This window comes from Lingula anatina, chromosome 4 (genome assembly GCF_051362555.1).
Source record: "Lingula anatina isolate TDL-2025a chromosome 4, LinAna3.0, whole genome shotgun sequence".
NCBI classification, from domain to species: Eukaryota; Metazoa; Brachiopoda; class Lingulata; order Lingulida; family Lingulidae; genus Lingula; species Lingula anatina.
The window spans coordinates 9,131,438-9,144,229 of NC_141770.1; the positions used below are offsets into that span (position 1 = coordinate 9,131,438).

Here is a 12,792-nt window from a genome sequence, read left to right on the forward strand (position 1 = left end):
CGGAGCCCGCATCAATAGTGGGATCGTAAAAGAAAGACTGTAATAAAGGGATCGTGAAGGGCCCGTTAAAACCAAATGGTATCGCAAGAGCATTTTGCTTTTTAAGCTGACTGAAACGAAAGTTTGGAATTTGTATGAGACTGTATATTTATTGATTCTCTTGTTTCCCCGTGGATTAACAGCAAAAGCCTGCATCTTTTGGTAAAAAGCAATTACATCCTGATTCATAGGAATTTTCCGCTTTCTATAAAGGTAAGTCAGCAGTCAACGTCTCCAGAATAAAAAAAAATGCGTTTATGAGTTTGAAAAATTCGCTGTAAACAATAAATATTACAACTGTAAACTAGTAATGGATTTAGACTGAAAATAAATGAATAATTATTAAATCAGTCCAATTTATACTTCGCCCCATATGAGCCCCAGTCGGGTGTACCATAAGGATACAGGTTCACTTTTGAGAAAATGAAAGTAAAAAAGAATGTCTTTACCTATATAATGAGAGATATTAGAGGGCTACTGGTGATACTGGAAATGTTTTCTTAAAGAATGTATATTGGACAATATCATTATGTACAGTATACCATACATCGGTATAATATAATAATATAATACTGTGTGTGCTTATATATTTCCAAGTGAAAATCAGCTAAATATGCCACAGATCTACCTTTGCGATATTCTCCTGCCGACAAAATGGATCCTTAATTGCCGTGTTTTTTTTTTTAATTAAAAGATATAACAATAGAAGCTTAATTGTTAGTTTATATATCCAAAATCGAGAAAGAAAGAATCATCCAAGAGGCATCACCGTGTCGCATACCTATAAATGTTGTGAAATTATCAGTTATATTTCATTTAAAAATAGCCATGTTCAAAACTTATTTGAACCTGAAATACATGCCTCGTGTAAAAAGTTCCACAGAGACGGGTAGGATTGTGGTTCATGAAGAAAGTAAAATTTCCTGATGATTTTATTCTTAACAAGGTAAAAAGCATATTCATGTTTGTATTTATTTTGTATACATGTTTTCTTACGTGAATATCTGTACTAGCACAGTTCACACCACTATTGGTGAAGGTGTGGCATCGCTCAGGATGTTACTTTCTCCACAAGTACAGTTGCAGATATATGGCTGATAAAATTGTAGGTAGGGGTCCTCCTTTACTCACTACAGCAGGCTTCTCTAACTGGTTCAAAATCCTTTGACGGACAATTTTGTAACAGGTAAAAAAGACTCCAGAAGAGAATAAGTCAGCCTCTCGTACTGTCTAACCCCAAAATGTGTTTTAATTCAACCAAAGCCATTTATGAAATCTTGAAATAAAACTGGTTTTTTATTCTCAATTTAAGGTTTTAATAATTCTACAATGGGTCATAATTTGAAGGTTGTAATTTATGTCTAATTTTATTTTTTATTAATTGCAATATGATTGTAACTTTAATGGGTTAGATGTTGGTAAATTTAAACCGAACGATGGTATTTCATTGTCCTGATGACATGTATCCGTACAATGTAAGTGTTGTGGCTTTTATTCACGTAGAAAATTGAATAATATTAGGCCACTGTGTGTTTAAAAAATCAATTGGCGATCACGCGATGTGACTCTTAAACATAAGGTAATTAATTTGTAATCTCGTGATTATTCTTCCAAGGTATGAGCTACTCCCACTCTTTCAGTTATACATGTAGTCATAGATTTATCATAAGTTTTAAGTTATATTGAGTAGTGGCACCAGCTGTTTTATTTTTCATTCTCATATACAGGTATAATGTCTATTTTCATTAATCATATAATATAGTCAGTAAGAATATCTCTTCGTCTACCAATTAGGGATATTAATTCACCATGATTTTCACAGAGCTTACACTCTAAATTATCGGAATCTGTTGAAAACCCAGAGAATATATCATTGTTTCACTTTCAAGTGTCAACAGCCCCTACATAGTTTAGTTTCTATAACAGTGATAGAAATACAACGTAACGCGTTGTTACTGACTTGCTGTATCGATTGACCTGAAAACTAATGGTGCTTTATATTGTCATATTAACTCCCGCGTCGGCTCCTTTTCTACATGAGTTAAGCACGTGCACATTGCTTGAATCAGATGGACTCATTTCTGTCCTGTTTTTTTTAATAGGTGGACTGGTTGTTAATATTTACTTGATAGCACTGAAATATCAATAATTGTGAACTCTTTACCTACATTTGTACATGGCCCTATGCATATTACAGACTGTTTACGTGAGTGCTATTTTATTTGTCATATTGGCTCAATTCATTTAATTTGTTTTTACTGAACCATCTCATTGTGCTTCTTTTCAGTTTCAATTTCTTTTTTTGCATATTTTATAGCTTCCAAAGACCTGATAGATACTAATAACTGTTAATGGGAGCAATAACTTAAATTGCTTCAATTTTTATTCAAAAAAATTCAATAGAACTGTACAGTTAGTGTTAACTGTGTATGAACATATACGGGATAAATAACAATCAGACCTTTTCCATAAAATCTGGTAAACAAATTAAAGCATTTCTTAAATTGAACTTAGAAACTTCTGGCATCTCTTCATTATAATGTTGTTGCAAGAGTGAGTTGTGCTACCTTGTGATGAAATCAGACAATACGTGTAGAGTACGTAACCTAGTGATGCTGGCGACACGCATATTGAATTTCGCAGCAAGTTGTATCTAAATCATGGAATTGAGAGACCATCCCAATGCAGTGCCAACATGTTTTTTTTTTATACAAACGTAAAGCAGTTCAAAGCAGTGCGGGACAACCACCCAGTTCTCCATATTTTATACCAAAATGAGGAACCAAGAAGGGAAAGCGTCTTCTGTTATATAATTGTTAAGGAGCTATTAAAACATCCAAAACGATATGTCACCAGGATGTCACTTCGTGTTTTTGCTTAATTTAAAAATCATGGGGTTCACTTGTCAATTATTATGCAAAACTGATTTCTGTTAAGGCTAAGCCTTTAGTATTTTTGATTAATCTGTATTGTTGTAGCCCGAACCACTTGTCTCTAGTTGCTGAGGCCTGCTACCGCTTCCAGCTAACTTGAAATGGTGGCATTAGCTTTAATTTAGTGAAGGTCTCCCACCCGATTCTAATTATTCAGCTGTGTTCATTTGTTGATAGAATCATATGCTCTTTAATCATAAAATACTTGGCAAGGTTGAAAGAACTGCTGCGGAGCGCGCGCATGCGTGTGTGTCTTGTAGTCCATCAATTTGTCTGCAATCCGTCCGGTGTGCTTGCCTCATCATTCAGGACATCCTTTAAAACAAAGAAAGAATGAATCCATGCAATAGCCTGCTTTCCGCTGTTTTAAAACCCCAAAGGACTTTTGTTTGAAAATAGCATATGCTTTATATTACAGTGCGCCCTTCTATTAGCCTCACCACAACAGGAATACATGCAGTCTGTGCTTTTCCATGGTGCCGTCGAATCACATTCTGGTCCAATGGCAGGCGTAGAACAAAAAGGTGGGTGCACATAAAAAACAAATGCACAATTGCATGTTAGTTACAGTATCATTTCAACAAAATTATTGAATTTACCGATACCATGTCTTCCCTAGACCCTGGAATATATATATGTATACCGGTATGTACTAATTTAATACTGCTTAATTTATTTTCTCATTTGCTTTTGCTAAACTGCATTTTTTATTTTTAATAATCCTCAACGACAATTAACGCAACGCACAACATCCAACATCAATTTATTTCCAATTGCAATGAGTCGATTTGTTTTTAACTGCGAACAGTTATTTCGACCTTCTGTACGCCTGGATCAGAATTATTAGTTTTGTTCACGTTTGTCTCATTTTAATATTCTGGTACACACATCGTACTTTAATCGAATTCATTTTGCGATTGTATTGTTTACGCTATTAAAACAAACGCAAATTGCGTCTAAAGACAAGTGATTTGTATCAGGCATTAAGTGGATAACTGAATGCCTGATATAAATCATTTGTCTGTACCGTAAGGCTCGTTTCTCCTTCTCACGTGATCTGTGAACTCAGGATGTTGACCCCCATGGTGTATTTGATGCCCTAACTCTTGGATTATGCATTTAAACTTCCCCTAATGCTCTCAAAGTGATGTCTATTTGTCGAGAAAAATATGTTGTTATTTTTGGCTATATACTCTAGTTCCATATATGAAAATAAATCTACAAATTCTTTCGTGCGTTTATATTTTTGTTCAGTATACTTTCACGTGACCCCCTCTTACTTTACGTCATCGTTGTCCTATTAAACGACAATGGCAATAAGTATATCGATACATAATGCACTAATATTTGCTAAACATGCTTTAAAATAGTCGCTTAATGCAACGAATTAGAGATTTTGTAAATATGTTCAATTTTCTTTCGAAATTCGATCGGCACAGCTTGCTCATGATCAACTGTTGTTATGTGCCCATGCAATGTGTAATGTTGTGATCGAATGTCACTGTTTGTAAATGTCACTATCCATGAGACTACAATACGCAGACCTTCGGCATACATACATACATTAATAAACATTCATACAGATATACATACTAGTATTTTCATTTCAGAGTATCCATGCCATGGCATTAACCATATGCCGACGGGTTATGTCGCCCGTGACGACCCAGAGAAGAAGGTGCTAGAGATTCTCGAGAGAGAGAAATCCGTTGGTATTGTGTCCTCCCAAGGTATTCACGGTCCAGGAGGTGTCGGTAAAACGTACCTAGCCCAGGCTGTGGCCTGGAAAATGCGCGGCAAAATGGAGGTAGTCTTTGTGGAAGTCGGCACAAACCCCAACATGCTCAGCATAATGAATAGTTCTTTTTACCCTTATCTTGAAAATGGCACTAAGGGCAATTTCACCGAATTGGAAGATGTTTGGATATGGTTAAGTAAGATTACAAAAAAGAAGAAAGTTCTCATTGTTTTAGATGACGTCTGGTCGGAAAAAACGACCATTCAGATTCTATGGCAGATGAGAGAGGCCCTATCTGACGGAAGTCAACTTCTATATACAACACGCACGAAAGATCTCTTGCTTAAAGTCAAAGCGACACCTTATGAGCTAGGGGTGGTTCCTGAAGCGGAGAGATGGGACTTCTTTGTGAACTGCGCGGCCTTGAATTTAGAAGATGAACAAGTAAAAGCCAACAAAGAACAAATAGGCAAAGCAATTATAGAAAACACAGACGGACTACCTATTATCTTAGACAACTATGCACAGCACCTAAAACAGGGTACAGAGGGGGTTAGTTTCCAACATCTGCTGAACCAAATTAAAGATGAAGTGACAGGAAGTGAACAGTGGTTAGAGCGTAGTTTCCATGCGTTGAAACCCAGTACAAATTTCATAGATTGCGATGTGCTCTCATTGCCAAAGTCGAATGATCTTAACCGCGTGCAGCAGTTGTTCTTGTGTCTCGGGGTCTTCAAGGACGATGAGCGTTTTCGATCATCAGTGCTGGAAACAATATATAAATTATCTGACGAAATCAACGCAAGCGAAGAGGATATCAAGAAAATTGTACACGAAGATCTAAACATCCTCGCCAATCACTCATTGATCAAATTCATACATGAGCAGAATGGTGATCTGATATACACCATGCACGACATTGTGCGAGAATATGCGTTGAAGAAGGGGGAACATACCTTTAGGTACAAGGAATCAGGCCGGTATGAAAGAGAGTTGCACAAGCTGCTGCTTATGGCATTCAGGGCGAAGCTTAATACTGAAGAGGATATCAAGCATGCGCCATGGTTTGAGACGGATACGAGTCAAAGCTATTTCTATGAAAATGCGGTATACCACTTCCACAAAGCCGGGTTTTCTCATGTCTATATGTCCTTGCTTACGAACTACGAATGGCTTAGACAAAAACTTCAGGTCTCGCCTGTGGCAAGCATTCTGTCTGACTTCACCATCGTGTCAAAGCATGCGGCAGAAGAAAGCATCCTTTTTCGGACTTTGTACGACTGTATGAACTTATCCAAAGATGCTTTGGCCATCGATTGTGACCAGCTGGCTTTCCATTTACTAAGTAGGCTAAAGGGCCACCCATCCCCAGATGTGGAAGAATTCATCAAGCAAATTCCACAAAATCACATGCCTATACTCCCCTTATCATCGTGTTTAGTGCCACCTGGTGGTGGTAGAAAAGAAGCCTTGAAACACCCGGGTACCGTATTGGGAATGGCCGTGCCAAACGACGGGAGCTGCCTTTACACGGGCTGCAATGATGGGTTTTTAAGGGTGTACAACTTTGAATCCGGTATCAAACGAAATGTTGGGAGAAGCAAGCATCAGCATTCGCGTTCTGTTTGGGCTGTGGGAGTTGATGCTAATAATAGATACCTGGTAACGGCATCGTTAGACCATACTGTTAAAGTCTGGTCAAATCAAGTCACTGATGACCAGGAAAACGCTGAACCATCTTTAAGAAAGCACGAAGATCAGGTTTACTCATTGGCAATGTTTCCGGATGGCAAACGCTTCGTTACAGGATCCGCAGATGCAACAATTAAGTTCTGGCGGATAAATGACCCAAGTGAAGATGGGGCTCCCATAACAAAACACCGAGGCACAGTTCGTGGTTTGTGTATATCGCCGGACGGCAAGAAGTTGATATCTGCTTCCGAAGATGGCACGGTGTGCGTTTGGGATTGCCAGAAACGAACTAAGTATCGTCAATTTAAACGCCCCCTAGTGAACGGAAATGTCGCCGCTAAAGCCCTATGTGTATGTGTTTCTCGACCAACCGGTGCTTCAATAATCTCTGGTTATGAGGACGGAATAGCGTGCGTGTGGCATGTGGAGAAGAATACATGTCGAGAGACTACGCGGGAACATATCAATGAAATATTTGCTGTTGCCTCAAGGTTTTATGAGGATGAAGAAGGAGAGAAGTCGGTTTTCTTTACCGCTGGAGATGACTGGAAAATCCTTATGTGGGACATAAAGAGCCTGCAAGTTTTAGCAACTGTCCGTGGTCACAGCGGCAGAATACGCACCATCCTCATAACCCCTGACGACAAGTTCATGATTACCTCGTCAGAGGACCAACATGCCATCAGGTGGGATCTCAGTAAAATTCAGGCAACAACATCAGCCCCACGAGAACAACACCAGCTATATGTAAGCTCCGTTGCTGTCTCAGATGATGGGAAGGTGGCGGTTACGGGTTCCTTCGATGGAACTCTAAAACTGTGGGATCCAGTGACTGGCAATTTTCAGATGAATTTGGGGAGTCCTCATGAGGGCAAAGTCACAAAGGTCCTTATTGATGACGATGCCAAGCAACAAGGCCAACTCTTGGTTGTGTCAGCATCAGCAGATCGAAGCATTAAGCTGTGGCTGGTATGTTTAGAGCAGGAGAGACCTGTCGTTAATTTGCACAGGCACCACCAGCTGAAAGGCCACAAGTTTGCCGTCATGGACGCGTGCTTCACCGCAGACAGGGGGCACATCATCTCGGGATCCTCGGGAGGAGAGATACTGAAATGGAACCTAGGTGATGGGACTCACGTTGGAATTGTCATTAGCCCTGCATTTTGTATCAGGAAGGTTCAGCTGAATGGAGAGAACGAAAGGAAGCTTTTGGTCGCAATGTATGAAACAGTTGCGTGCATCGACACTCAAAGAGCATTCGATTCCCTGCAAGCATGCCAACCAGGCGAATGTAACCACGCTGATCTGCGACCGGATGCGATGATCACAGCGCCTAGGAAAGCCAGCGTTCCTGTTTGTTCGTGGGAGAAGGGGTTCTATTTTCCACTATTAGAGAATGGCAAAGTGGCCACTGTCAATACTGACAACCACATTGAATGTTTTGGTGATACCGCCCACGGTAACGCACATCGGTTTTTAGTTACTGCTATGAAAAAGATAACCCATGAGGAAAAAGATTATTTCCTCTCTGGGACGGACAGTGGCGACATTCTTCTTTTGAAAAGAGAGGAAATGGCGTCAGCGCCTGTTGCTATGTCCAAACCAAAGGTGGATGGTATCGAAATTGAAGCCAAAGTCACGTCTCTTTCTTGGTGCGGACGCACCCTAATCTCTGCCCCGGTGTGTTGTGCGGGTTTTCAAAGTGGTGATGTCTGCATATGGCAAGACATAAGCATAAACGAAATGTCTATAAGTCCTAAAAGACGTAGCATTCAAGAGAGCATCACAGCTCGTCTTGTCAACAGCTTCGGGAATGAGGCTAATGTCTTGGTGGAGATTGTTCGACATGGAAATCAACAGCGCCAAGAAGGTGAATCCATAGCTGTGCTGTCGGTGTACATCCCGCTCGACACTGGTGCTGAACCTCACCTCATGATCCACAGTGTGTCCCTAAATACGCCTGGACAACCGCGGCAATTAAAAAGTGTTATTTTACATGACCATATACCCACATGTTTGCTGCAGTTACCTGGATCCAGGATTGTGGTCGGCAGCAGTGCCAGCACTTTTTTCATTTATGAATTTCATAAACTTGAACTGCAAAACCCACTAGAAATTTCTACAACTCACCGTAATGGCGTTCGCTCGATGGCAACGTTGGATGACAGTGAACCCTACGGGTGTATATTAGCCACGGCAGGTTTTGATAACCTTATTATAATTTGGGACAGGGAGACGTTGTTACAGTTAAAGATTATTACAGTTGATGACTTTGTGTCACCAAGGGAATTTGCCTTTTGCAACAATCACTTGACAGCACCGCGAGCTTTCTACGATTGTTACAATTTTGTCGATTTTGCCGTGGACATAGAAGCCGAGCATCCGACAGCCAAATGTACGAACAATATGTTTGGTATCAAACAAGACTTTTCACCAGTTATGGCCTTGACAGTAAATGGCTCCCGGGTTATATCGGAAGATATAAAACTCGGATTGAAGGCATGGGATGCTCAGACAGGTGAAGAGTGGTTTACTGTTCAGGACAAAAAAGTCAAACACAAAAAGAACTTGACGAGCATCGTCAACATGACTGACGACACCTTTGTGACAAGTTCGTACGACACTACCCTTAAACTCTGGAAGACGGACACTGATGCTGAAGGGGAGTGCAGGGCCGTTCTGTTAAAACAGGTACATCTTGACCATGCAGCTACTTCCATGTCCTTTTGCAAGACCACCAGCACCCTTGTTCTGGGATTGCATAGCGGAGAGGTAGCTTTCGTCCATGTCGCACCTGAGGTAATTTAACTGCAGCCAATTGCAGAGATGTGACAAAGGGGTTAATGTCTTCGAAAAGTAATTTTTGTGAAACGGGGTAAATTGTTGTTGGAAATACTACGTATTTTTCCACTATAAAACATATACAGGGTTGCTACTTAATATGGAATATTTTTATCATTGTTATTTTTGAGTGCTGATTGAATTTTTTTTTGGCTTGAATCATTAAAAAAGTATGTCACTGAGTGATAATAACATCCAGTCTTCTGTTGTGAGATATTTTGGTCAATAATATCAAATCTGACATTAGGTGCCATTCAAAAGAAAGGAACACCCCCAGAAAACCATATCAACAGTTTGATGTCAGTATAAACTTTAAGATAAGATATTAAAGAAAATGATAGCCTCCGGACAGTGATATGTTACACAGACAAAGAACTCACTACAGTAAATCATGAAAAGTCAGTAATTGCGAGTATGACCTCCAGCAGCCGCTTGCAGCGCCCTCATCCCACATGGCATACCCTGTGACACGTTTTTTAGAGTTTTGGTGGGGATTTCATTCCACACAGTGATATTTGCCTATCGCAGTTTATCACTATTTACCGGCCGAGGACCCTGGCTATTAATTCTGTGAGTTACATCCGCCCACAGATTTGCAATTGGGTTCATATCTGGACAGTTTGCAGGCCAGGGCAGTTGCTGAACACATTGGTTTTGAAGAAAAACAGTGATTCTGAGGCCTCGATGTGGGGTTGCGCAGTCGTCTCGGTACACAAAGTTGTTCCTGAAGATGACTCTTACCAATCGAAGCATTGTTTGCTGTATAATGTCTCTGTAGGAATCCTGGATGAGGTTGCCTCCTAGAAAAACCAACTGGTTCTGGGCACCGACATGAAATGCTCCCGAAACAGAGACGTTACCATCCCCTGCTTGCACCCTAGGCAGTACACAATCATTGTTTTATGCCCCTCGTACACGTCCGTGGACACGGATTCGATGATCAACCCTAAAAAATCCATATCTGGCCCCATCACTGAAAACGACGTGATTCCAGTGTTTTGGCTGCAAAAGCACGTGGTCCCCAGCCCATTGCAGACGTTGCTGTATATGACCTGCTGTTAACAGTGGTTTCTCTACTGGCCTTCGTGCAAAATAACCGGCTTGCAGAAATATCTTGTTCACGTGGGACCTTGAAACGGGCGTTTGAAAGACATTCTGCCTCTCTTTTCTGAGGACACTGGTTGTCTTTGTACGACCAGCACGGCGTCCTCTAAGGAGATGGCGATCCTGTCTTCTTGGTGTGATACGCGGATACCCTGGTCGAGGTATTGGAGTAGGTGTCCCTGTTGCAGCATTTCTTTGGAGGACATCACAAACGGTTCCTGATAAATGTTGAATTACCTGGCAATGGCTGTCCGTTTCTGGACATTTTCTCTGAGAGCAAGAATCCCATAGTAAGCTGCGTTGCTTAGCTGTCGAATCATATCTTCATTAAGGTACCTGTCAAGTTTCAGAGCGATCCCTTTGTTGCTTCTCTAAACACACCTCAAAGATTGACCAAACCCATGGGTTTTTATACAATGGCAGAAATTGCCGAAAAGACCACCCCTCACATTTCTGACCACAGAACATGCAACTGCATGCACCAATTGTTTCGAGAGTTGTGTGGTAATGAGGTAACACACCTGGCTACGCATGGAGTAACACCTCAGCTTTGGATTTAAAGTAGTTAGAGAGAAATTAAATATTTTGTAGAAAATTTACTCGCCAAAAAAGAATATTCCATATTTAGTGGTAACCCTGTATGTCATATTGTTTGAAGAACGAAGTCCATTTTATTACTGTCTATATATCACAGAGATAAGTAAAAATGTAAATATAAATTGATAAACGGGGATAATTTTTGTTATGTTTACTCTCGTGTTTTCTTTTTTTTTTTCAGTTGTTAAATGGCACTAGACCTGCTGTTTTTTAGCGTCTACACTTTCCTGGTATTGCCTCCATACAAGTATGATCAGTCGCTGTGATGCAGTTTGTACATGCCAGTCAAGGAAGGATCGAAATCTAATTAACGACCATCATGTTTATTATATATTACGTAGACATTGTCCGTTAAATTTTTTTTTTTTTTTTTTTTTTTTGTAACATATGTACATCCAGGGTGCTTTATTTAAAAATGGAAGACGTAGAATTGTTGTTTAGTATAGGTAGAGGCCTTTTTAAAGGTACGCGCATTTACGTCTATGTGGCTGAAATTGACTACATATTTTCCCTCAGAGTTCATTCTTGCAATGTTCCAATGCAGTATTTGATCCGAATAAGTAATACAGGTTAAATTAACGAATATTTACTACGGTGTTGTCGTTTAATACACATGGGAACACATGTACAGTGTGTAAATAATGCTTTGTTTAGACATATATTATTTTGTGTGTGCATAAAGTGTACGGCAGCATATAATGGATACCAGTATGAACCTCCGAGTTAAGCACTTTCGAACCTGGTGTGACGTCAAAGAAGTGGTATCACCCTAGGTACCGGTATATGGTCAGATTGACTGAACCCAATGGGGTGTTGACGTGTATGTGGGTGACAACTTCGGTATACGTCTTCAAACATGACTTTCATTAACTCTCTTGTTCTTTCTTAGTATTTAGAATAACATGGTTTGTTTGATCTTTTTGTCTAGGGGTAGGCTTTTTCAGACAAATTGGCCAAGCGGAGAGGCCGGAATTAGATAGCAATGAGACGAATACCTATACTAGTGCGTGTAGTTGAGAGCTCAACAATACCAAGATTGGATTGGCATTTTAACATGCGTAATTTTGATTGTTGTATTTTTGCTATTGACTTTTTTATACAAAGAAAGTCATAAAATGAGTTTTTATACAAAGTGCAATAATTTTAAATATACGTGTGCCATTTTCCGTGTTTTTTTTTTTTTTTTAAGTTTTGAGTCATAACTTTTGAGTCATAATAGTAATGGAAGTAAAGATTACAGAATCTCGCTATAGAAATTGAAAATGGGTTTATAGTTATTATTTTTTAACAGTTTTGAGCACAACTATCGGTCTTAACACGTACCCCTGTATTTGGTACATAGCCTAATGTTCAAATTTCCTGGCACTTTTTTTGGGCAAATGAAAGTTTAGCGGTCGTTGTGTGCCTTAAAGTATTTAGCAGCCTTGATCGTTTAAGGGATATGCAGTGCGATGAGAAATGTTTGTCGTTTTGTTCCTTATTTTACAAAAGTACTGGATATTTTTATTAGGCAAAGATTTTGTTATTATTTTGCCGAGAAAACAGAGAGTTTCATTGTGATATCCGATTCCGATCCTACATATTATGTTGACAAATGCCTTTCTCGATTTATTCAAGTTACATGTGTGCAAGGGAATTCGCTTGCTTAAAATAAAGTTGCATCAAAAACATGCAGTGCAAAATTGTATTTCCATTTGTTGACTATAAATTTTCTTGCAAAACTCTATTCAAAGAACATGTTACATCGCGATCTTAACTAATGGTCAAACATACAAGCTATTAAATAACAGTGACTATAATGTGGCATAACATCAGGCTAGATTTTTAATTTCATATTTCTTATTATCA

The 12,792-nt window shown here is 39.6% G+C and overlaps 1 protein-coding gene across 1 annotated transcript; it reads left to right on the forward strand.

Annotated features, from left to right (window-relative positions):
- Positions 1 to 15: 15 nt before the first annotated feature.
- On the forward strand, positions 16 to 12,629 carry LOC147762247 (uncharacterized). Its single transcript, XM_087011577.1, has 4 exons — positions 16 to 252; positions 3,391 to 3,496; positions 4,583 to 9,201; positions 11,126 to 12,629. Exons 2-4 carry the CDS (start codon positions 3,427 to 3,429, stop codon positions 11,156 to 11,158), a joined length of 4,722 nt encoding a protein of 1,573 aa, XP_086867703.1. The 5' UTR covers positions 16 to 252; positions 3,391 to 3,426; the 3' UTR covers positions 11,159 to 12,629.
- The last annotated feature ends 163 nt before the right edge of the window (positions 12,630 to 12,792 follow it).

Bases quoted from the DNA above. Each gene is read 5' to 3' on its own strand.
- LOC147762247 (XM_087011577.1), top strand. From the start codon at position 3,427: ATGCAGTCTGTGCTTTTCCATGGTGCCGTCGAATCACATTCTGGTCCA. The intron at 3,497-4,582 runs GTGGGTGCACAT...TTTTCATTTCAG, and splicing joins GGCAGGCGTAGAACAAAAAG to AGTATCCATGCCATGGCATT. The intron at 9,202-11,125 runs GTAATTTAACTG...TTTTTTTTTCAG, and splicing joins TCGTCCATGTCGCACCTGAG to TTGTTAAATGGCACTAGACC.